At 46.2% G+C, this 24,520-nt stretch overlaps 2 protein-coding genes and 1 long non-coding RNA gene across 10 annotated transcripts; 2 read left to right on the top strand and 1 right to left on the bottom strand.

Moving 5' to 3' along the window:
* Positions 1–208: 208 nt before the first annotated feature.
* LOC120694885 lies at positions 209–9,230 on the bottom strand. 6 transcript variants are annotated; one of them, XR_005683697.1, is made up of 6 exons: positions 8,883–9,230; positions 8,550–8,818; positions 7,687–7,751; positions 7,531–7,597; positions 7,387–7,452; positions 5,288–7,094 (listed from the first exon to the last, which is right to left on the bottom strand). It is a non-coding gene; the product is annotated as an uncharacterized LOC120694885 (long non-coding RNA). The 6 variants fall into 6 exon arrangements; XR_005683692.1 differs by lacking the exons at positions 8,550–8,818; positions 8,883–9,230 and adding an exon at positions 209–832 and having other exon boundaries at positions 6,078–7,094; positions 7,687–8,223; XR_005683693.1 differs by having other exon boundaries at positions 8,550–9,230.
* Positions 9,231–10,877: 1,647 nt separating this feature from the next.
* On the top strand, positions 10,878–12,684 carry LOC120694876 (40S ribosomal protein S24-1). The gene is made up of 4 exons (XM_039978192.1): positions 10,878–11,112; positions 11,203–11,373; positions 12,164–12,250; positions 12,417–12,684. The coding sequence occupies exons 1-4, from the start codon at positions 10,987–10,989 to the stop codon at positions 12,444–12,446; spliced, it is 414 nt and encodes a 137-aa protein (XP_039834126.1). The 5' UTR covers positions 10,878–10,986; the 3' UTR covers positions 12,447–12,684.
* Positions 12,685–20,232: 7,548 nt separating this feature from the next.
* Positions 20,233–24,028, top strand: LOC120694858 (auxin-responsive protein IAA7-like). 3 transcript variants are annotated; one of them, XM_039978166.1, is made up of 7 exons: positions 20,233–20,501; positions 20,661–21,030; positions 21,697–21,769; positions 22,630–22,886; positions 23,072–23,219; positions 23,578–23,638; positions 23,731–24,028. In XM_039978166.1, exons 2-7 carry the CDS (start codon positions 20,760–20,762, stop codon positions 23,785–23,787), a joined length of 867 nt encoding a protein of 288 aa, XP_039834100.1. In that variant the 5' UTR covers positions 20,233–20,501; positions 20,661–20,759; the 3' UTR covers positions 23,788–24,028. The 3 variants fall into 3 exon arrangements, with proteins under 3 accessions (XP_039834100.1, XP_039834116.1, XP_039834108.1); XM_039978182.1 differs by having other exon boundaries at positions 20,236–20,501; positions 23,724–24,028; XM_039978174.1 differs by lacking the exon at positions 20,233–20,501 and having other exon boundaries at positions 20,550–21,030.
* Positions 24,029–24,520: the final 492 nt, after the last annotated feature.

Here is a 24,520-nt window from a genome sequence, read left to right as displayed (position 1 = left end):
ACACTATCTTTTGATATATATTCACTTATAATGTGTATCATATGTGTGTAAACTTGATTCTGACGTACATATGAGATGCATTCGATTTTGTTCTGAAAACCGGGTGTGACAATGTTTTTATTACTTATTCCTTGATTATTTTTTATGTTTTTGTATACATGTGCAAAACTAAATCAATGTACGGAAAAGATTACACAAGCAAATAATAAAACTGAAAAGATAAACAATAATAAACTTATCACAATTATGCAGCTATTGAGTTCTTAAGCTCAACTAGCTGATGATGACACATAACTACAGGACATGCGGCGAGCAGATTAAATCCAATCGTGCACCGAGCTGTGGCCATGAAGCGACTCATCGGTGCAACCAGCTACAAATTACATTAAACAAGTAACTAACGCCACCGGCGAGAGTACTGGCCAGCAGGACGAACTCCCCCCTGCAGTGGTGGTAAGAGGGAGCCGAGGAGGTCCCGGAGCTCCGGCAGCAGCGCGGTGAGGTTCCGGCCGGACGGCGCCAGGGCGGTCAAGGGCCCGAGCAGGACGCCCACGGCGAACATCGTCGGCGCCGCCGGCCACATGACGCCGCCGGCCGCCGTATGTCCCGAGCCTCCAGCCGGCGGCGTGGTGTGTTGGCCTGCTGCCGATTCGCGCGTGCCGCCTTCGAGCGTGTTGAGGTCTTGCTATTTTGTAGCCGCTGGGAAGGTTGGTAATTTGCACGTGACGCTTGAACAGCAGGTGAGACGACTGATGGTTCCGTTTTTTGTGTGGCCAGCGCTCAGCAGCATCCTCTGATCAGCTAGAGCTAGCTACTTCAGTCTCCCTCCGTCCTATAATATAAGTATTTTTGGATTTGGTCAAAGTCAAATTTGATCAAATTTGACTATAAATAGTAAATAATTTATAAAGATCTATAAGATAAAAATAACATTACTAGATTCATTATGAAAGCAATTATCATAATATATAAATATTTATATTTAAAATAATTCATTCATAAGAATATTAATGTTCAAAGTTGAATAGATTTGACTTTGATCAAATCTAAAAATACTTATATTTTGAAACAGAGGTAGGAGTAACAGCAACGGGTTGAGCTACCAACCCCACCAAAGCAACGGTACGGTGATGCCAACGAGCGAGCGTACATAACTTCAATTTGGACCAAAGAAAATAAATTCTTGTGGCTTTTACACTACAGTTAGGTTTGGAACAGCTAAGAAGGTTTGAATATAATCTTTCTTCATCCAGCTGAGCATTTCATTGTTAGAGTGCTACTATTACGTAACAAAAATATTATTATAGATACAAATTTATGGGAGGGGTTCCAGTTCACGTTACTATTGCGCTAATAGGTTAATCCTAGTTTAGAATTGAAGGTTAAAATTCTAGGTTAAGTGGTTAAAATGGGTGGTATAATACTATAATAGACTCCCATTCCAATCTACAGAACACTAGCACAGAACACTAGCGATGGTAATTGCATGCGCGATTGGACTAGCCGTGCCGTAAAGTAGACTAGCGGTGCGGCCGCCGCATGCATGTGAGAGACAAGGAGAGAAGAAAAAAGTACATGCATGCACATAATTTTTTGAAAATAAAAATATTATAATTTCAAAATCAAGCATCGAAATCAAAGTCCGATTACACAGTTGTGTTTGTTTTAATAAAAGCTTCAAAACAAGATCTCACACCACTATATTTTAATGATATATTCTTTTTTGAAAGAAAACACTTTTCATGTATTCTAATTTGCTTATTATGTTTGCAAAATTGCTTATGGATTTACATAATATTGCTTCGCATGCTTGAGTTCAGTTAAGTGGTTATTGATGTTATAATGTTCTAAAGATAGATTGTTTGGTGTTATTAGTGGATAAGGATAAACAACTTTGTTAGTGAAGCGCCCCGACCCGAAGATCAAGGCTAAACTATGTATTAATTACCGAATAAGATCTCCGGCATAATACATGTTACATCATGTGGAGTCCAGAGTCATACAGAGCTTTATTTAACACGTACATGAGGAGTAAAGTGACAACACAAAGCTACACAGAACAACCATAGGATAACAACTAGCATAGCGACATGCAGGACTAGCTCTTCATCCATCACGGCTCCACTCGATCAGCTTGGATGCGGACACGATCTACTCGTAGTCTTCTGGCACAAGTCAGGATCCTCTGGAGAAAAATCAACAGGGATGAGTACAAAAGTACTCAGCAAGCTCCACCTCACCCTACGGGAGGGGAAATGACATGCACGACACATAATAAATAAGCACATTCTACTAACAATGCAACTAATGGTATGCAACTCTTCCCGATACAACTCACAATAGGTAGCTCACTAGTTGTCAGGACCACACCGTAGCCTGTCCATACCGTGGACACGGACCATTCGAATGGATTATACACTCTGCAGAGGTTGTACGCTTTACCCACACGCACTTCACCGTCCAGAGACGGCTCCGTCATAGCCGACACCCAGCCGTGGCTCAACCCCGACTAGTCGCCCCCAAACCCTCGGGTCTGGACCATTCCAGGTCTCTCCCCAAAACATATCCACCTCGGACGACTACCAGGTTAGCCAGTGGGATTAGGCTAAGGTTTGCCCATACAAACTCATGTGGTCGTACTGAAAGTAAGCTAGGTGAGATGTCAAAACAACTCGGTCCTTATGGTTCACCAGGGCAGCAATCATCCCTCAACATATCAACTCGAGCCTACCACCACGGTAGCACTCACCTGCCAGTCTACCACCACGGTAGCGCCGGCTCCAGCATACCCAGCTGCCCTAACCTCATCCAAAACCCTTCATATCCTAGTCTCAACTCTGGATATGCATAACTACTCATATGCATGTATGAGCACACTCAATCACTCAAGTACTGGTATATGTAATCGATCCTAGACCCAGGCTACAGCTAAACATCCTCACATGGGTGCAACCGCTCACGTAGGGGTCGATGAAACTTGCCTTCGCTTGCGTACGCGTCGTCGGCGGCGGCTTCCTGCTCGTGGTACGGGTCTTCTGGCTCCTTGGCGGGCTCCTCCTCGGTCACTCCGTGATCTACGGGCGAGAACGGCACAACCGGCAAACAAACTCAAGCAAGCAATAAGCTCAAATAGAGATGAAAATAGGAGGAAAAAGAGTTACGTGAAAAGGAGTTGATATGAAGGAGATTTTGAGTTTACAGTATTGATTGGTAGAATGATTTGGATTAAGTGCTCACGGCCTGGGGGTGTTTTGGGCCTTTATTAGTGGAGTTAATGGTCGGGGGAGCTGCCTGCCATCTCACCTTGGCGTGGAACAGCTCGAGGAAGAGGATCAATTATTGGAGCTTCGTTTCGTGAGTGAGCTGGGCTCGGGAGGAGTGGTTCAGCTGGTGGAGCGAAGCGGCTCGGTGCGCTTGGGCTGGTGACGGGGCTCGTCACAGCCTTGCTCTTTTATAGGCGAGGAGAGCAGCAGCGGCGTCGCGCAAGGACGGCGACGGCGTGGGCTGCGGTAGCTCGCCGTCAACGTGAACAGTGGCAGCACTGAAGGCGCGAGCGCCGAGGCGGCAAAGCCGGCGAGGGCGCTGCAGCGGCGTGGGCGAGGTGGGGACGTGGGGGTGGGCGGCACGGCATGGTGCCGGCGGCAGTGCACGGTCCCGTCGTGGGGCCGGCGTGTCGCGCGTGCGCGAGCGAGGGCGAGCGGGTGAGGCGGTTCAGCGGAAAAAAGATCTCGGCCGGCACTGTTCGTGGCGACCCCGATTTTTTTAGCGAGGTGGGTGCTGCCATGACGGGTCTTTTCAAGGTCAATGGTGTGGGTACTCTATGGCTTCCAGGGAATGATGAAGTTATGGCAAAGGAGGTAGGCGCTGTCATGATTGTCTGGGAATTATGACATGGTACGGTGACTTGAGAAGCTTTTATGGAAAGAGACGAGATGATTTTTGTCGTGGGTGCAAGCATGCGTATGCTGGTTACTGGAGGGAACGAATATACTAACGCAAGGCAAGAGTATAAAATAGTTTACCTAGTAGTTATGTAATACCTCGTATAACGTTAGTATTATTTTACGTTACTAGTTTATTTGCAACATAAGTTTTATTTTAGTGATTGAGGCAGCCCTACTAAGTTGAGGACCTACACCAACTCAATTCAGAGTCGGTCAGCTTCTAGTTACTTAGTGTACTGGGTCCTTTTGACGGCAGAGCCGCCTTTTGCTTCCGGGAGGCAAAGCCTACCAACAGATGAAGCTGGCTTCCGGGTGGCAGAGCCAACCTTCGATGAAGCCCAGACCCTTTTGTGATCCCGAGTGGTAGAGCCAACCTTCGATGGATCACAACTTATACACTAAGTACTTAAATTTAATCGGGAGACTAACACTTATAAAGACGCTTACCTTAATGAAGCAACAAAGGAACACACACCTAGCACACTCTACCTATGCTCACTTCTACCATGCCCTTAGATGTGTGTGGGATGGAGTGGAGTAGTATGGCATGGCAAGGGATGACACCCTCCTTATATAGGCACTCATACCCTCTTAGATGAGTGACACATGTCACACTCTAGGAGGTTCCCTACAAATATCTAAGTTCCCAACAAATATCTAATTCTAGAAAATTCTAAATTTTACCATGGCAAGAAAATATCCAAGCTTCTTGTCTTCTTATGATTTTTGTGGAACATTCTAGAACCTTGTCATGGTGAACAAAATTACGTCATGATTTATCCTTATTTTTATAGAACCTTCTAGAAGTTTGCATTATAAATTTCAACACTCCCCATTAATCATGATGAAAACTGGGATGTTACAGTTAGGTAGGTGAATTTTGATTGCATGGATCAATACCAGGAAATTTTAGCAAATTGGTTTAGCATTTTAACTAATTTATTTTGGTATTTTTTCATTGTACATAAAGCAATTTATGTGTCTTCAAAAATATTGTTGAAACATATTCAAATAGGGTCTTGTTTTGAAGATCTCATCGAAAGAGATATAGTTGTGCAATCAAAATTTGAATTTGATGTATAGTTTAGAAACTACAATTTTTTTAAGTTTCAAAATCATTTGCACGTGCCGCTGTCCATGAGTTAAAGTGCCAATTTATACTGCCGTGAAGTAGAGGAAACATACGTCCGGTCTTAATGAAGTCGTTACCTTGGATACGAGTACTTTGCGCGCGCCTTCGCGCGCCCACGTTTTTTTCCCATAATGATAACCAAATTTAAGCAGCGTTTACTTATATAATGGACTTGTAAATTAGTAGCATTTTTTGTTTTTCCTTGAAAATAGAAGATTAACTATGAAGGTAGATATATGCGTACAATAGTATGGAAACTACCATCTATTTGGTTTTTGTCCCTACAAATCTACCAGCAAAAACACATTGTTATAAAGCAGTTCAATCTACACATTTTATTTGTCATTAGCTTATTAGCATATAGTTGCAGAGTCACTACACTTAAAACATGTTATTGGTAATTGACAAATCGAGCCATAAATCTTTTGGAGCCTCTTCTTGCTTTCACAGAGCAAGTGGTGCATAATATCACCTTACAGGAAATTTCTGATTTGCAGATGTAAGTAATTAATTCAGCTGATATTTATGAAATAGGAACTAGAGTAAGTTTGGTGCTTACCTGTGGTAGACCTTGTAACTGAGATTTTGTTTGGAAGTAGTGAGTGAAGAGAAAGTTAAGAGCAGAAGGTATAATCATAATACAATTGTACACAATACAATTGAATGGAGAACTTTTTTTAGAAGTAAATAAAAGAAGAAACAATAGAGGGACTTTGTTGCTATATTTATGAAATCAAAGGGAAAAGAAAATCAAAATTCAAAAAAAAACATTAAAAATAAATTGTCAGCTGGATTGCCATCCTTTGTTGCTACAGTGGTTATAGGGACTTGCAGTCATTATCAGAAACAATTAGAATTTAGTAGTTCTGTTAGAATTTAAAATTTAAGATTTGCAGACTCTGCATTGAATAGTCATGTTTAAGCATTTGTGAAAAAAATAGATCTATTGTATAATATAATATGCTGCGATAATTTGAACTGGTAGGTCTGAATTCTTTTACCTTTTGAACGTTAAGGTTATGAATTTTGAACTCTACGATAGCTACCCGGGCACTGCTGCTTGTGTCTGCAAGCCAAACATCCTAGTTATTCAGAGCATGAATTCAAATGCATGAATTCAAATAGTCTAGAATATTCGAAGCATGAACCTGGCACATACTTATTTGGTAAGCTGTTCAATCCAAATATTATTATACTTTTAATATTATCCAAAAATACTTGTTGGACTTGATAGTATCCAAATCAGAATATTTATTACAATTACTAAAGCTGAAACTATTATCCTAAAACAATAACTCCGTTGGTCTTCCAAAAAAAAAGAAAACGAATAACTCCGTACATATCCAAATAATGCTTTGTTTAGTTACGTGTCAAAGCTCAATCATCCAAACTCTCTACATTCTTTTTGCTAGGATGCATCCAATTCATGTTTTAATATACATCACTTAAAAAATGTTCAGTCTGAACTTGAATATTTGTGGCACTAAAACATAATCAACAATTGCCTCATTGCATGTGTAAAGCCTATGTCAAACATGTGGTAATGTGTCTGTCATTGTATTCTGTTGGGAAATAATAATTAGGCCCAGCCCAAGAGAAGCAAGACACTGATCTTTGCTAAAAACATCCACTATTATGTCAAATTTCTATGATCAATCAGATGTGTTCTTATTTTTAACTTGTAGGCAAGTAACACAATCATTGCAATGAAGTGTTCATACCTTTTCCAGTGACACTTAAAATTTTGAGCACATGATTAATTATATACCATGAATGAACAATATAATGATTCGAGCTATTCCTTTTTACCATCCTGTGACGGATGATGTGCTGTTTTATGTTGATCAATAATAATGGTCCCAATTTCCATATGACAGTTGCAATCTTCTCTTTGTCAGATCCAATCCGATCAAAGAACATCTTGAGTAGAAAAGGCCGGCTGCGGACAGCAGCAGAAACGCCAGCATCCTGTGCGTGGCGGTGGACTGTCAACACGTGAAGTTAATTTAACTCCAGAGCTGTCATCAAACAAAATAGCAGTCAATTCAATGCATTCAAGTATCAGGTCGAGTTTCAAACAGAGTCAGAGAACTCCAGAGTCCAGATGCGCTCCGTACAAAACTGATCTTGTAAGGATAAAATGAACCAAACGACCAAAATCTAGAGTTGAACTCTCGAGCTCATGCTCCACTCATGGAGCAGAGTTATGCTATGATAATACTTCTGATTAATACTTCTTTCCTTGATTCTTAAGTTTAATTAATCCTGTGTCACAATCATTAAGTTAACTTATATGGACTTAATTCTTACCTTGTAGTGATAATACTTCTTTCTGATTTCATGGAGCAGAGTTATGCTATAGCCATCAACTGGTCGCTGAATGTCAATTGATGCTGTTAGTAAGAAATATGCAAGTTAGAACTAATTGACAGCTGATGCAGGATTTCAACTTACATGGGGATTAGGTACAGAGCTCGAATTGATTGTATTCATCAGTTTCCGAAATTTTGTATCATGATGACTGCTTATTAACAGTTTCAAAATGAATAAAAAGAAATTAGAAACTCAGAAATATATAAAAATGAGTACAAGTTGATATCAAACACGTACCTGTGGTTACTATTATTGTCTTTGATGCAAATACATGCGTGAATCATCGCTTGAAGCTAAGCATTCTTCAGATGAGATTCATCATGACATTCGCACAAGGATTTGGAAAGAAGTATGCAAAATAAGAAAAACAAATTAGAAGTGTTTTGCAATCCTTTTAGTTTCAGTAACCGAACAGATGTTTTGAATTATAGCTAACCTAGACACCTAGTTAGAGGTGATCTCTAATGCTGCAGAGGAACGTGTAAGAACTAGCGAAGGGGTAGGCTTGGGCCGAACTGCAGGAAACTAAACTTTGGAGGGGGGTCATCTGTAGATATGCCAAGACACAACAAATACGAATGTAATTACCTCCTTTTTCTTGAGGCTAACAGCAAGAACTTCAAGATCTTAGCCATGGCCGACGGTGGTACTGGGCCCTGTTTAGTTCCCACCCCATAAACCCCGTAAACGCAAAAAAAATATCACATCGAATGTTTCGACACATGCATGGAGTACTAAATGAAGTCTATTTACAAAACTTATTCATAGATGGGCTGTAAATCGCGAGACGAATCTAATGAGCCTACTCAATCCATGATTTGCAACAGTGATGCTACAGTAACAATCTGCTAATTATTAATTAATCATGGATTAATTAGCATCATTAGATTCGTCTCGCGATTTACAACCCATCTGTACAAAAAGTTTTGTAAATAGACTTCATTGTCTACTTCAAATTAGCAAGATTCCATCGCAAATTTTTTTTGGCAAAACATCTAAACACGGCCTGGCTTGGTCAAGGGAAAAAGGCGAAAGTGGGGGAAATGAAAGAGGAGAGGGAAGGGGTTCCATTTCATGGCTTACCACTGGCAGGGACTCACCATGGTGGCCAGATTTGGCCGGAGAAGGGGGCGGCGGCGGTCTGTTCTGGTTCTGCTCCGTGGGAAGCGGTGGTCCGTCGACGGGATGGCAACGAGGAGCAGCCAGGCAGATGCAGCTCGGTGAGGGGAGGCTGATGCTGGTGGACGCTTGCTTATGCGGGCTGAGGAGCCGGTGATGAGGAGCCGGTGAATCAGCTCGCCGGTGTTAGGACGGAGGCACTGGGTCCTCTAAGCTCGCGGGACGGCTGCTCCAGTTCCAGCGGCCAAACCTAGCGAAGACGACCCAAGATGGAGAAGAGGAACTCGGGAGCAATGACTAGGGCGCGGCCAGACCTGGCGGAGACGACCCGAAACGCGGCGTGGGCTCACTCGCGAATGCTCCGAAAATGGAGGACGAAGCGCCGGCGGAAGCTCGGCGCCGCGGCACCACCAGTCCTAGAACTCGGCGCCGCGGCCGTCGATGAAGGCAGCCTTCAGGAACGCGTCGTCGGGGATGTCGGCAGGGTCCTCTGAATGCGGAGGTGGTACCGGTTGACGACCTCGCTGGGCTCATGCCTCAGCGACACGAGGTCCGCGCGCACGGGTTTGGCGGCGTCCGGCAGGCGGAAGAAGTCGAGGAAGGAAGCCCGGACGGCGTGCCATGGCGAGGGCGGCGAACCCTCGTCGATCGAGGTTGTGAGGTCGTACCACAACGTGGCGTCGCCGTCGAGCGACACCGTGAAGATGCGGGCGGCGGCCGCCGGTGTCACGGCCGTGAAGATGTTGGCGCGGCAGACGCGATCGAAGCGCGCGAGATGGGCGTCGGGGCACACGCCTGGGTCGCCGCGGAAGATGGGTAGAGGCCTGACTGTGAAGTAGGATCCCGATAACCGCGATAGAGGCCGCCGCCGGGAGCCCCAGAATCGCCCGGCCGGCGCCACCGGCAGCACCACGGAAGCCGCTGCCTTTGATTTGCCATCGACTAGCAGCAAGGTCGAGCGGTGGAGGCGTGTATGTGTATCGGCCCGGCAAGATGTTTCGGGAAGGGAGATTTTTTAAGAAGCCCGGGGAAGCTCGAGGGACGGCAGGGAACGAGAAGGTTCCAGCCTGTACACGACGTGCATGTAGCGAGGAGGTGAGGTGCGGGGAACGGAGCAGCGACTCGGGCTGTCCGATGAGCATGGCGCGAACCAAAATATTTTTGCTATCGTGGTCATTCTGAGCTCGGACATAGCGGTGCGCCAATGACATATAGAAATACGCCCCCTCCCCCGCCGGGGCCTCCTATACATCTTGTGGAAGATGGTTAGATTGTCTATCTATAATCCAGTTAAGGCCCATCGTGTACACTAGCAGGTCCAAAACGGCCCACAAACATTAAGCAGCCATAGTTTTCGTTTTTTTTATTTTTTTCTGCCAGCAGGTTTAGGTCTGCTGAGAGTTGATGCTGGTGGGCCAATGCAAGCACAGCAGTAAGGAGCAGCCGAGCGCAGTACAGCAGGAAGCATCTTTTTTCATTTGTTCGTTTTCTTGCTCCGGTTGTACATTAAAGCTAGCGACCCTCAATTTTTCTTTTCCACCAGAAGAAAAGATAAGTAAATGTTGAGCTAGTATATATTATTTCAACATTTCAACATTACTTTAGATCTTGTTCAACATTTTAGAGAAACTTGTTCAACATTTTATGTAGTAATGTTGAAATAGTATATCTGGAAATGTTGAAATGGTATATCTAAAATGTTGAAATAAAAAAATAGAAAATATATTGCAATGTCGGATCTCAATTTGTTAGAAAAATCCTAATAAAGATGATGGTTGAATCAGAATTGAAAACAAATGAGTCGTTAGAGAGATAAAGAAGTTCAAAATTCAATTTGGAAAACAAATTCGTGTAAGCTAATAAAGTTCATGTCCCATCTGTCCACGTCCGCCCGCTCTGCTCCGAGGCCTAAGCAGTTGGTGGTCCTCCGCACGGCAGCACCTGCTTTTTTTTTAAGGTTAACGGCAGCACCTGCTGTTCCGTCCAGGCCGCGTCATGCTAGTTTGCCATACACATCCAATCCGTTAGCTTACCTATGTGCACGCATCTCAAAGTAGAAGGTGTTGAAAAAAGTTTTTCCCGGAACATATATAGGAATAGCGCCCCCCCCCCCCCCCCCCCCCAAAAAAAAAACCCGGCGGCCGAAATTATACAACCAGTGGCAGAGTGCCTCCCGCGGCGGCCGAAAAAGGCTCACTAATAATTTGAAGCCCATCAGTCTGTAGAATCCAATCCGGCCCACCAAAACGCGCCATTCGTCTCCCACTTGTCAGCCGCAGTGGCCTAGGGTTTCAGCAGATATATATTCGATCCCCTCCCTCTTCCCCGCCGCCGCCGCCGCCTCCAAGCGCCCGCGCGAGCTAGCTCCGGCGAAGCCGACCCCGCGCGCCGCAGGCAGGCAGGCAGGCAGCATCAAGCATGGCGGACACAAAGGCGGCGCCCGCGGTGACGCTCCGCACGCGCAAGTTCATGACCAACCGCCTGCTCTCCCGGAAGCAGTTCGTGCTCGAGGTCCTCCACCCGGGCCGCGCCAACGTCTCCAAGGTCAGTGCTGCCTCGTGCTCGTCGGGACCCGTCCGCCGAGGTGTCTCATCTGGTCGGGGCTGACGCGGCGCGATCCGTTTGGCGTTGCAGGCGGACCTCAAGGACAAGCTCGCCAAGCTGTACGAGGTCAGGGACCCCAACTGCATCTTCGTCTTCAAGTTCCGCACCCACTTCGGAGGCGGCAAGTCCACGGGGTTCGGCCTCATCTACGACAACGTCGAGGCGGCCAAGAAGTTCGAGCCCAAATACAGGCTCATCAGGGTACGAGCCTCTTGCACCCCCACCACCCTTTTACTCACTTGCCAGCTCTAAATTCTTAGTCCTGCGCACAGTGAATGCTCAAATTTTGCCCCTTTTAGTTGTTCGCTGGGTGTGGTTTATTATGGTTGCTGCACATTTTAGCTGGCTGCTGGTTCAGATCAGGTCATTGGTTAGCCATTTCTTGTGATACATTGATCAGGTCATTAAGATATTTAGTCGTCATGTAGCCTTATGATGTGATACAGTTTCCTGAATGATTGCATTGTTACCTCATGGTTCAAAATTTGTCTCATGATGCATCGTGTTTGTTCCCTTCCCTGTTTGCCATTTTGTATTATGCAAGTCTTGAGAGTGTCAGTTGGAGTAAATGTGCTAAGCTGTATGGAAGTAGAATGTGTGCTTATTCCTTACTGGGATGAAGATAAGCTTTCTTATTGTGCTAGTTCTCGTTCTACTGAATAGCAACATGTCTACACCCTATTTTCAAGTTCAGAAATGATTTTTCTGGCCTCTATTGTAACTATCATCCCTTAGGAAGACCTAATTTGTCTAGCATATGGTTTTTGTCAATTATGCACATGAACGTTGAAACCTGGCATGGAATGAACAATTGATGGCCACGGTGTTCTTGAGTAAAATTGTCCTGCAATTTTGTGATCACCGAAGTTTGACACTGCCAATTATAATGAGCACCAAACCCTGACGTTGCCGCCTCTGGAATGTCTGAAACAACTATCCAGCTATGGCTTTGCTTTGTTTTTGACGACGTGGTTCTGTTCTGATTCCGCAGAACGGTCTCGCTACCAAGGTGGAGAAGTCGCGCAAGCAGATGAAGGAGAGGAAGAACAGGGCGAAGAAGATCCGTGGTGTGAAGAAGGTATGTTAATTTCCTCCCATCAGACTGCTGCCCACTAATACTTGGGGGGCTGTTTGGATGCCATTGTATTCTCACAGGAATTTTGACTGTTTCCTAAAAATCCCCACATTAATCTTAATTTTTTTTGTTGGTTGTAACTAAAACCTTTGTCGGATTGGTTGTGCAGACAAAGGCCGGCGACGCGAAGAAGAAATAAGCAAGATGTCACTGTGCTCTAGCAGCCCTGAGTCCGGGTGCCCGCCTGTTCACCATCAGAAATTTTTGTACGCCCATCTCGTTGCCGCTGCGAAAATCGAAAATGCTTCATCCACCGCTAGATGTAGAATTTTGAGCAGTTTCGTCGTCTCCTGTCACATTTGATTTGAGGCTCTCCCTCGTATTTGACAATGATTTGACATGAATTTATGCTGAATTGCTGAGTACGAGATTGTGCTGCCTGTGAGCTTTGACCCCCGTCCACTCGCGCAAACGTTTAATTGTTCGGCGTCGACAGAGGCTGCTATAAACGAGGAGCCCGGGTTTACGGTATAACTAGCATAGTTGTATGTGTCGTCAAGAAGAATGGGCATCGTGGATTAATTCAAAAAAAAAATAAAGAGTGGGCATCGTGGAAACGAGAACGGTTGTTTAAAAGCGCTCTCTTGTCTCCTCCATAACAGAAAATAAAAAGAAACAAGAACGATTGGGCTTGCTATGAGCGGGAGGGCCGGGTTTCGGCCTGCCAGATTTGTATCAATTACACGGGCTAGCTGATGATTTGAGCCCAGTCAGACCTGACGCGGCCTGCCACAATGCACTCTGCCGAAAGCTCCCAGTCCCAGGGCAGGTTAGAGAATATAGGAATATCCCGAGTCCTTGACGTCTCCCGTCTCGAGTCATTTTTTAAAAGCGTTCCTGTGTTTGTGTTTCATGGGTGTTTGTGTTTTATGGGAATGGGATGCACTGGCCTAATATGCTGGCATGTAGTAATAGGAATCGGCAACCAAAGATGTTGAAAGGGTGAGCTATCTAGCTAGTACTCTCTCAGTTTCAAATTATAGATTATTTAACTTTTTTAATTTAAAATTTGACCACTCATTTTATTCAAAAAATTTATGCGATCGAGCTAACTAGTAGTACGTCACATATGTCGCGCTTATTACTAACGGCTTGTCTTGAGTTAGTTTCTGGGAACCATCTGTGCTATGCTGCAGGTCTCTTGATTTAGGGGGGTGTTTGCATCCAACTGTTAAAACTTTAGCCCATTTATTTACATATCAAATAGTAGGACTAAATATGAGCTAATTGTTGATCTAATTATACTGATAATAGATAACTGGTTGTTAGAACCTATTAGCCCTCGTTAGCCTATGTTTAGCTCCATTAGAACATTCTAGAGCTAAACTTTAGCGCCCCTGTTTTAGCCAATAATCCAAACGCCTCGTATTGTACTGCAATAAAGGGAGGTAGTGCGATACTATACCAATAAAACGACCATACCAATAAAACGACCCCCGACAAGAAAACACGGAGGAAGTAAAAAAAAACATAAAACAAATAATGTCTGAACCAGACGCAGCATGCATGCAGATTAATTAGGCCTGTTTAGTTCTCAAAAAATTTCTAAAGTATCCGTCACATCGAATCTTTTGATATATGCATAAAGCATTAAATGCAGTTGAAAAAATAATTAATTACATAGTCTAACTGATTAGCACGAGATGAATCTTTTAAGTCTAATTAATCTATGATCGGACATTATTTGTCAAATAACAACGAAATGTGCTACGGTATCAAAATCCAAAAAAAATTCACCAACTAAACACACTCTTAGCAACCAAGTAATTAACAACTACTAGCACATAGGCCATGTTTTCTGACGCGCTCGCGTACGTCTGCGGACGCACACCCCGGGCGGCCTCATGTAGGTAGCGACCGTGCACTTGACGCGTGTACATGCGTACGCGCGTACAGCGGCTTCCCTAGCCTGCATCGCGCGGCATCCATCGATACCACGCAAAATTGAAGATCGTCATGACAAGAGATTTTAATTTTTTACAAGAGCTAAAGTGAAGTCGCGTACGTGGCGACTTATTCCATGCAAGATGGAGGAAACGAACGCTCGGCGTGCGCTCTCCCTGTGGCTGCCCCTGCCTGCTCGCAAGGCCACGCGAGGGCAAGCGCGAAGCGCGACACCAGCGGCCGGTGGCGGCGGCGGCGCTCGGCCCCTGGGCGTGCGGCGCGCCTCGTCCCTGCCCCGTCACCCGTCCTCGCTCCACGGCTCCAGCGCCCCTGGGACGACTCACGCCGCCGGGGCCCCGCCCGCCCTGCCTAGCGTCGCCTCTCCCTGCTCCCTGTCACGCTCATTGAGAGAGACATTTTAGAATGTGGATGAAGATGACGTAGTCAAGACTTTCACGGCCATTAGAAAAAGTGTAGACTTGATAGGCCTCAAAAATAGTGTTTCACTCCTATTAATGTGCTATTTTAAACTATCTGGATTGTAATTGCTAAATAGATTTTACCTATTCACATATAAATAATTTAATTTGGCATATCCTATGTAAAAATCCTAGCTACGTCAGGTTGCTGATCAGATCATCAACCACACCAACCCTGACGGCATGGCTTCCTTTCTTTGTTCACGAGAACTGAGAGGGACGACAAAGGCAGCGTCGCAGAGAGCGCAAGTACAGAGGAATGAATAGTACTCCAGCAGCGACTGAATTCGCAATCATGTGAGCGGAGGGGATGGATCATGGATGGACGGCCAAAAGTTGGCGCCACACCACCCAGCTACGCTGCGCTACGCACCCTGCTGGGGAATATTGGACCACACCACACCCAAAAGTTCGACCCACGCGCCACCAACTGCAACTCCATCGACCAGGCCAAACATCATCGAACAGAGAAAGATAATAATAAGGAAATTAGTGAGGGGGGAAAAAGAAAGGAAGACACTGATGCCATGCTGCGTGCTTAATTATTACCTCTGATCGATCCAGGTTGATCCATGGCAGAAGATTAAATTACAATCTACACCTGTTACAGTTTAAGTACTGAAAATGTGAAGGATAATAAAAAGCGCAAACTTTCGTCCATGCATGTTTTCCCTGTCACCACATTGGTTTTGCATGTTTTCCTTGCCACAGCAACTTTATCTCACCGTATAAAATATATAACAAGATTTCGTTTGGACCCATGGAATAAACTTTAGTCCATTAGATAGATATCTAAACAGGCGAACTAAAATGTATACTAAAGTTTAGTTTCACCTTTACTAAAGTTTAGTCCATTAGCCATCAAAACGCGTCTAATTTGGATTAAACCAACCGCAAACCGCGTATAAAGATCAAACTACCCTTCACTATGCGCAACATGCATGTAGGCACAATAACAATACAATCTTTCACAAAAAAAAGAGAGAGAAACAATACAATATAATCTAAGGTTTCAATTTTTTTACATGTGTCGTGCTGCTAAAGTTTATTAGTCCATAGATCCAAACAGTATGGGATAGAATTTAGTTCAGAAAGCATAATCCAAGTGGCCTAAATGGAGCCTAAGTGCGACAAGGTCCGTAGAGATTATAGTATGTATAATCCAAGCGGCGGTGGTCCAGACGCGATAGGGACGAACCCCCGCTCTCCACTGATGTCGGTATCATGCATGCGGGTCCATGGGTATCATCCGTGTCAAAGTTATCGGCAGGCCAGCGCGCGGCGGCCCAAAGTTGCAGTGCAGGCCGGGGACCAGTAGTGCAGCGGGCGGCGACGAGCGAGGCCACCGGCCGCCCCGGCCGGCCGGCCAAGATCTCCTCCAAGCTCTGGAGATGCGATGCGATGCGAGGGGCGTGGTCACTGGTGAGGTGAGGTGAGGTGAGGTGAGGTGGTTGCGAGCGCGGCGCAGGTCGGCGGCAGATGCAATGATTCCTCCGTCCGACCCGAGAACCCAACGGCCGTGCGCGCACTCAGCAGATACACGAGATCGTCCGAGCTTATTGCTACGTACCTACGTAAAGTCTCGTTTGGTTTTCTAAATTATTGTCACATTAATATTCAAATATTAATTTAAATGTTTAGATGCCAACTTAACATAAAACTAATTGCATAAGTTGCAATTAAGCTCTAGATGAATTCATTATGTATAACTAATGCACGATTAGTAAATGGCTACTGTAGCAATTAGTGATCCAATTATTAACTAATTGGACTAAATAGATTCGTCTCGTGATTAAATCACTACTTATAAAATTAGTTTTTGCAATAAATTTATATTTAGTATTTCTAATTATTGATGTGTAAACATGTGATGTGATAAGACTTATTATTTAAACTGAAAAAAACAAAGAAGCCCTAATGGACGAATCATTTGGCGAGGGAACGGCCGGCTTTAGAGCAACTCCAACAGATTCTCCAAATCACACTCTCTATATTCACTTTTAACTAACCATTTATCTAACCATTAGCTCTCCAAAGAGTGGGAGAACCAACAGAGTAGCCAAATTTCCCAAACTCCCTCTCCACCAGCGCCGCCTGTACCGCCCAGCTTCGCCCTGCGCCGCCGGCTCCGTGCTGTCCAGCTCTGCCCGCTCCGCCAACCCCGCGCCACCCAGCTCCACCCGCTCTGCCGAGCACCGCCAGTCCAGCGTCGCTCGTGCTGCCCGGCTCCGCCAGCCCCGCTCCGCTTAGCGCCGCCGGCCCCGCTCTGCCCAGGCCCGTGCCGAGGAGGTCCGCCATGGTCGCGCGCTTCTCTTGGACGGTGGGGATGCGGCCGTGCATGAGCCACCGCCGGCGGGCGCGAACTCCACCGCCGCGAGTCCGAACTCCGCCACCGCCGATTCGACCTTCTTCCTGCAGCTGCCGTAGGTGTCGTAGCGCCTGTGCGCGGGCAGGGGCGGGGGCCTTCTTCTTGCTTGCTGGCCTCGGCGGCCTGCGCGCCCGCCCGAAGCTCGCCCTCCGCCGCCGCAGGGAGCTCGCCCTCCACCGCCCCTCCGCCGTTGGGAGCTCACTCTCCGCCGCCACTGGGAGCTCGCCCGCCACCGGGAGGAAGCTCGCCCTCCGCTGCCCCTAGGAGCTCACCCGCCGCCCCTAGGAGCTCACCCGCCGCCTGGAGGAAGCTCTCCCTCCGCCGCACCTGGGAGCTCGCCCGCCGCCGGGAGGAAGCTCGCCCTCCGTCGCCCCTGGGAGCTCGCCCGCCGCCGGGAGGAAGCTCGCCTTCCACCGCCCCTCCGCCGCTAGGAGCTCGGCCTCCGACGGTCCGACCAGAGCTCGCCGGGAGGAAAGCGCGGGAGGGGAGCGCCGGGGCCAGGGAGGGACGCGCAGGAGGGATGGAGCGCGAGGGCCCGGGGGCGATAGCGAGCCGAGCACGTGAGCGAAAGAAGCCGAGCGATGGCCTCCTTTTTCCGAACCGGATGCCGAGGGGGGGGGGGGCGATAGCGAGACTGTTGGATGCATGTTTTTGAAGTTTTGTAAAAATTTACCTATCCGGATGCTTTTATAGCTTCTGTTGGAGATGCGGAAAGCCAAGATGCATGATGCTCGGCGTGTGTGCCTTTTTCAGACGTGCTTCCTCGGGTTGATGCTGACACAGGCGGCGCGGCGCCGACCGGGCACTGCCGTGGAAACCACAAAACAAACAAGCTAGTACTAATTAGCAGCTCAATTTACACCTACGGCCTGATAGAATGACATGTCATGTCATATACTCTGCGTCTTAAGTTATCTAGACAATCAAAAGTTATATATTTAGAAAAAAAATCAAAACCACTTGTAACTTACATGTACATTTTGACCATAATTTTTTTTATTTTATTTTTGTGGTGAGTTGCTACCTGCTGCGCCGTGTTTGGTTAGAGGTGAGAAAGTTTTCACGAATTTTTTTACAATTTTATTTGACCACTAATTAGAGGTATTAAATAAAATATAATTATAGCCTATAAAGCTGAGGGTGCGTATACTGTCGAGCGAGTCGTAGCCTACGCCGCTGCTTTGCTGCTCTACCTCTGCCGGCCAGAGCAGCGCATGCACAGTCGATATTCGTGGCCGGCGGCAGAGCATCTTCAGAGTCTTCAGAGAGACGCGCACTCTTTTCTGCTGCGGTGGCTGTGGCACGGCACACACACAACGTATCTCTGCAATATTTCTTCACCTGACCTGGGGCTCTGGTCCACTGAAATCGTAGACCTCACGAGTCACGACCTCGACTGGATTTTTCTCTGCGGTTTCATTTCCGAGCCCTGCTTGTCTCTCGACGTCCAACCTTTGACTCATGCTACACTTTACAAGTGTTATTAGTTCAGGATTATCTTTAGGAGAAGCTGGCTAGCAAAAACTAGGAAAGAGGGGCTGGCAGTAGCCGTTCCCCGAGAGCTTTTGTCGACTAAGTCGTTTGGCACCTCGTACTAGAACATTTGGTGATTAGCCACCGTTTCCTAAGGAATCAGGAATCAGAACCCGATCATAGTTGAAAGATAAAGCTAGCTCTGACTAGTGACCAGCCTCGCTCGCCACCATTCAACGAAGATCAACGCTTTCTTCCCAAATCGCGTGTCTTCACACACACCCACCCACCCATCATTAGCTCTGCAAATGCAAACAATGCTATGCTGCTGCTAGCTCGAATGCTGTGCTGAGCTGAGGGGGAAAAAAAGGGCAGCTTTCTTGAGCCGAGCACCCAACCGTTTCCGCGGCGCGCGGCCACCAGAGCAGCAGCGACAGCGGAAAGCGCAGCATATTTTGTTGCCTCTGCCCGCTCGCTGTCGCTGTAATGAAAACCTTTTCGGGCTTGTTTAGTTTGTGAAATTATTTGGATTTTAGTATTGTAGCATTTTTATTGTTATTAGATAATTAATGTTTAATTATAGGCTAATTAGGCTTAAAAGATTTTTCTCGTCATTTACAATTAAACTCTATAATAAGTTATTTTTTAAATACATTTAATATTATATATATATTCTAAAATTCGATACGACAGATATTGTAATTTTTTTTTTGAAAACTAAACATGGCCTGGCGCAACTGCAAGAGCGCCCTGTTCCTGACGAGAAGGCAGAAGGCGGCAGCAGTCCTCCCAGGGAACAGCAACAGCAATGCGCTACACAAACCAAACACGGCCTCGCTCGCTCGCAGCCCAACGCGCTGCTGGCTGGGACTCTGGGAGGGCCAGGAGGACATGGACATGGGCAGAAGAAAAAGATGATGCTACAGACAGACTACTACTAGCTGGGAGTAGTACTCAGCTAGAGCTAGGGAGGAAGCGTGGACCGTGTCTGAAAAACAGCACGGCGGCTGCACGGGAGGGGAGGGCGGGCCGGCCAAAAGTTGGGATCGTGCAAATCTTCTCCGGCTGCACGCCCAATTATCCCCCCCTCACCCACCCTGTCGTCTCCTGTCACCTCGCTCCTCCTCTCCTCTCCCATCGCCATCGCTGACTGATCACTCTCCTCTCCCATCGCCATCGCCTCCCTACCGACCCTCCTAACCGTCTTCGCTTCGCTAATGCTGGGGGTTTAACTAAACGCCTGCCACCTTTTTAGAGAGCCTCTGGCCCTCTTTGGTTCTCTGCGCTAAGTGCTAGGAAACTTTTGATCGCTAATTACAATATTAAATAAAATCACTTTATAAAACCAATTTAAAAACCTCCGCGCTACAAACCCTAAAAAATCTAATGAGGTCTTTAACTGCATAACTAAAGAATAGTTACTGTAGCATCACTATAGCCAATTATTAATTAATTACTGTCATTAGATTCATCACAAAAAGTTACCTCATTCTCTAAATTTTTTTTTGCAAATAGACTTTATTTTATACTCTATGTATTCGAGATTCTTTTTTCAAAAAATGCGCGCTAGAATCCTAACATGTTCCAAACACAACCTCTGTCACCAGCACCACCAGCATGATGATAGAGTACCATGGGGTAGTAGCTAGACGGCCACCAGCAGCAGCAGCTGCTGCTATAGATGCCATATAATCCAGCACGTTGGCGTATTGCCGTGCTCCATTCCCGCTCCCACTCCGCGGAATCTCCCCTGTCCACCACCCGTCTGATCTCCTCCTCTCTCCGACCCCCCCTCCCTCCGTCCACCGGCTCGCTCACAAGAGGCGACCGCCCGGCCACTTCCACTCCCGCACGGCAACCTCCTCCTCCTCCATCTCTAGCTGCGGCTGCGAGCAGCTGCTGCGTCCGCTCATTTGTTCGCTTCCTCTTCGTGCGAGCTGTCTGTCCACCCCGACATAGAACACGAGGGAGGCGAGCCGAGGGAGCAGAGGTCATCACCGTTTTCACATCAGCATTTCTTTTTTTTTAAAATACAATTTTGACTTTCTTGTTGCCGAGACGAGCTGTTTGTTTTCTTCCTAGTTTATTACTCACCCTGTGTTCCCCTCCTCCCCTGATCTCGTCCTCGTCCTCCCTGGCCCTGCTGCAGCGTATAAGAGACCCCGGCCGGGCCGCCTTCAGCGCGCGTCGTCGTCGTCTCGTGCGCTTCATCCTCTTGCTTGGAGCTTCAAGGGAGGAGGGAGGAGAGATGGGGGAGGCAGCGGAGGCCAGCAAGACCCTGCACAACTGGATGGGCGAGCCGGGGCAGGGGGAGGGCCGGGACGACGAGGAGAGGACGCTGCAGCTCTGCCTCGGGCTCCCCGGTGGAGGGGGAGGAGGGGCCGCGGCGCCCGCGTGGCGGAGGGCGCCGGGCAGGGACAAGGGGAGCCACCCTGCTGCTGCTGCCGCCGCCGGCAGCGCCTCCTTGCTCTCCCTCGGCTACTCCAACGCGGCGGCTCTCTCTCCCTGCTGCTCGCAAGGTACGCTGTGTCATCTCGCTCTGGATCGCCCGCAGCACCATGGTTCGATTCTCAGCAGGCAGCAGCAGTTTTCAATTCGAGTCAGACTTGACGTTGTTCTTGGTCTGGTTGGATGGTTGCATTGCGCAATGAGCTACCACAGTGCTAGTCCTTTTTTAAAATAAATACATGAATATGAGACGATGAAAAAAATGCGCCACCTTTGTTCTCCAGCATTTCTTACAGACATTAGTAGCATGGCTGTTTTCTTCTTCTTCAGAAACTAAGCTTACAGAGGACATGATCAAGGCCTGAAAAATTCTAGATGCAGTCTAATTTCAGAGGGTTTTTACTTTACAGACAAGATCTAAAGAGAGTGCCTATATATTTGTAATTTTGTGCTACCTTGAGTTTTTCGACTACTGCTGTTGCATTCAACTCAGCAATTGAGTAATAAAAAAGTAGTTCATTTCTTCCAAAGTAGTACGAGTCAAGCAATTGAGACCTTTAAACTTGAGAACCAATAAATTCATCCTGTTTGATCTTATGATCTCGTTCTGCACAAGCCCTTCCATTCGTTCCTTTTGTAAGCTTGTTTGTTTCTTGCTTTGTTCTTGAGCCAGTACCCAGTAGCAATGAAAGTGAAAAGTTCTCGGCATGAACTCTTGTTTCTTTCTCCTTGTGCAGGCAAGGCAAAGGGGTCCCCAGCACAGGCTACAGGGCATGCCCTTCCGTCCACTAACAACACTTCCCAGACAAGGTGTGAATCAATCATAACCCCTCACATGCCGAATTCCATACCAGCTTTTTAGTAGCTAGGAGTTGGCAGCTAGTCCTGTTCAAATGTTTGCGCCCCCAATGATTTCTTTATTCTTCCCGTCTGCCCCGGCATGAGTTTAAGAGGGAGGTGGCTCCATCTCCTGCCTCCCTGCTCCTCATTCATGGCGAAACCATCCAGGATTCAAGGGCCGGTTGGCTTTGTTTTCATCTGCCTGCTGCCATGCATGGAGCTGGATATGGAGATGGAGCTCCTCCCATTTATGAGGGGTGCAGTTGTTTTTTGGCCCTGTGCAGTGCTCTTTTTTTTTTGTCCCTAGTCCCTAGTGGCCAGTCCATGGATTTGAACATGCCATGTTGCCTCTCTGTTTACAGTTTACACCCCCTAGAACTTAACCATGGTTTATCAAAAAAAAAAAAAGAACCTGAACCATGCCATAGTATGTGTTCTGTATTTACTTTTCTTTAGAATAAAAACAAACTATGCTATCTTAGTCTAGATTTATTTTGTACTAGGAGTATTTAATTTTTCCAATCATTTATTAGTACCGATGTTTGTAAAACTAATAAACTATAGACATGAAGTTTTCTATCCTTAGACTGCACAATTTTGTTGCCAAACGCTACAGGCCTTAAATTTTCAAGACTCTTAATACCAGTCGCCAGAAGTTATTACTCCAAATTGTTTTGAACATGAAGCATTTCCCAGAAACAAACAGCCTATGATGTTTCAGTTACCAGTACATCTACTTCACTAGCAGGAACTTCTTTGTTACTATTCTTATCCAGAACCACTACATATGCTTCATTTTCATGTCTCACAGTTTCATTCTTGTACTTCAGATCTCCTAATGCCCCAGTTATCGGGTGGCCTCCAGTTCGTACATTCAGAAGAAATCTAGCTACCTCTAGCAAAGCATTCCTTGATCATCAGAGTGGGAAGAAGGCTGCCAAACCTGAAGAGACCACAAAAAGAGCTCCATTTATAAAAATTAACATGGATGGAATTCCTATTGGAAGGAAAATCGACCTGAATGCCCTTGATAGCTATGAGAATCTCTCTCTGGCTGTCGACAAGCTGTTCCGTGGACTCCTCGCAGGTACATGATCAATCCTCTTGTTTTCGTGTTCCTGTTACCTTTGCTTGATATAAGATTATGATAAGCATTGCGATGAAAAGCTATTTTCTCTTTTCAGTTCTATATAGCTTTCAATATTTGAATGTTCGGAGTTGCTTGATCAGTGTCTGATTCAATTTGTTCAATTCTTTTGTTTCTGCATGCAGCACAACAAGACCCTCTGGCTGCTGGTCCAAGGGAGTGTCCACAGGAAGAGGTGGCGATATCTGGTTTACTAGATGGAACCGGCGATTACACTCTAGTTTATGAGGATTATGAAGGTGACAGGGTACTGGTTGGTGATGTTCCCTGGGGGTAAGTTTATCTAGTTGGGGGATTATGAAGATGACAGGATTATTAGCATTTGAATAATATGTTAAAATGCATACCTGTAAGGATATAGAAGCTAGATGTGCTAAAATCTGATAGCAGCGCCTATAAGCTACCATTCAGAATTTCAGACTAGTACGATACTTCATTCTCTTAGTTTGACAGTAAAATATATACTTGACGAGATTAAAATACCGGTCTGATTGGTCTAGACTGTATATTCCTACACGCAAATTTTGTCAAACTTCTTCCTAAAAATGCTGCCCAAAGTTGAACTCTGCTACCTTCAGTATAGGTTTGTTTAATGCAGAGCAAGCTAACAATGTTACATCGATACCTGCAGGATGTTTGTTTCTTCAGTGAAGAGGCTGCGAGTCCTGAAGACATCTGACCTCTCTTCATCTGTCAGTACCTCTCCCCTACTCCCTGCTTATCTTGACCATCTGAACCTGCCTTCAGATTGTTGCTAACCTCTAATTTTTCTTGCAGCTAACAGCATCAGGCCGGAAAAGAGCGGTGGCCGAGTGTTGACACTACCTGTGATGTGCTGTGAAGAAGAAAACATCTTCTGAGCTTGTATCAAATTGTCTTTCCTCTGGGCTCCCTTTCTTTTGCCTACTTTCTTGGAAGGGGATCATCGGTGCCGACCTTTTGGGTTTTATGTTCTTATTATTCTGTTCCTGCCTAAGTCAATTCAGAGAAGCGATGTGTTGGGGTCAATTTGACGTGGTATGTAAATGTTCAGACGAATCAGCGCTACATCAACGCTGCCTAATTCTGTTTGTTGCATGCAACCTGCCGATTACTGTTTCTGTTCTTTGGTTCAGCTCATTGCTTGATTCAGGCCCTGTATTCCATTCCACCAAAAATTTGCAATTGCTTACGGCTTCAGTACACCAGCGTGTGTAGAATACCCCTAATAATCATCAATTTCTCACGTGACTTGCAGAAACTATTCAGTAGCCGTATAACATATAATAGTTGCAACAAAAAAGAAAAGAAAGATGCAATTCTTATGATCAGCAAAGCACTGATCCTGTGAAGTACAGGCTGGAGATGACAATGTCAAACAAGCAGAAAACAAAGAAATAAGACAGCACGGCGGAAGGGAAAGCTGCTAATCCTCTCCGGTTCTTGGCCAAACGTTCGTGACACACCCGGAGTCCAGGACCAGCCACTGAAGATGCTTGGTCCTGTGCAATGGGCATGGAGACAGTTAGCTGGAGTCAGCGGTGAGGACGCCCGGCGCTCGGACATCTTGGGCAGGGCTGCAGAAGAAGTCGATG

This window comes from Panicum virgatum, chromosome 1K (genome assembly GCF_016808335.1).
Source record: "Panicum virgatum strain AP13 chromosome 1K, P.virgatum_v5, whole genome shotgun sequence".
Lineage (NCBI taxonomy): Eukaryota > Viridiplantae > Streptophyta > Magnoliopsida > Poales > Poaceae > Panicum > Panicum virgatum.
Note: the sequence above shows the minus strand (reverse complement) of the source record. Positions and strands in the feature narration are given on the sequence as shown.

What these genes read in the sequence shown, in the direction of transcription:
- LOC120694876 (XM_039978192.1), top strand. Translation starts at nt 10,987, where the DNA reads ATGGCGGACACAAAGGCGGCGCCCGCGGTGACGCTCCGCACGCGCAAG. An exon ending in CCAAATACAGGCTCATCAGG is followed by an intron (nt 11,374 to 12,163) that starts GTACGAGCCTCT and finishes CTGATTCCGCAG; the next exon opens with AACGGTCTCGCTACCAAGGT. An exon ending in AGATCCGTGGTGTGAAGAAG is followed by an intron (nt 12,251 to 12,416) that starts GTATGTTAATTT and finishes TTGGTTGTGCAG; the next exon opens with ACAAAGGCCGGCGACGCGAA.
- LOC120694858 (XM_039978166.1), top strand. Translation starts at nt 20,760, where the DNA reads ATGGGGGAGGCAGCGGAGGCCAGCAAGACCCTGCACAACTGGATGGGC. An exon ending in GTTCCGTGGACTCCTCGCAG is followed by an intron (nt 22,887 to 23,071) that starts GTACATGATCAA and finishes TTCTGCATGCAG; the next exon opens with CACAACAAGACCCTCTGGCT. An exon ending in GTTGGTGATGTTCCCTGGGG is followed by an intron (nt 23,220 to 23,577) that starts GTAAGTTTATCT and finishes CGATACCTGCAG; the next exon opens with GATGTTTGTTTCTTCAGTGA.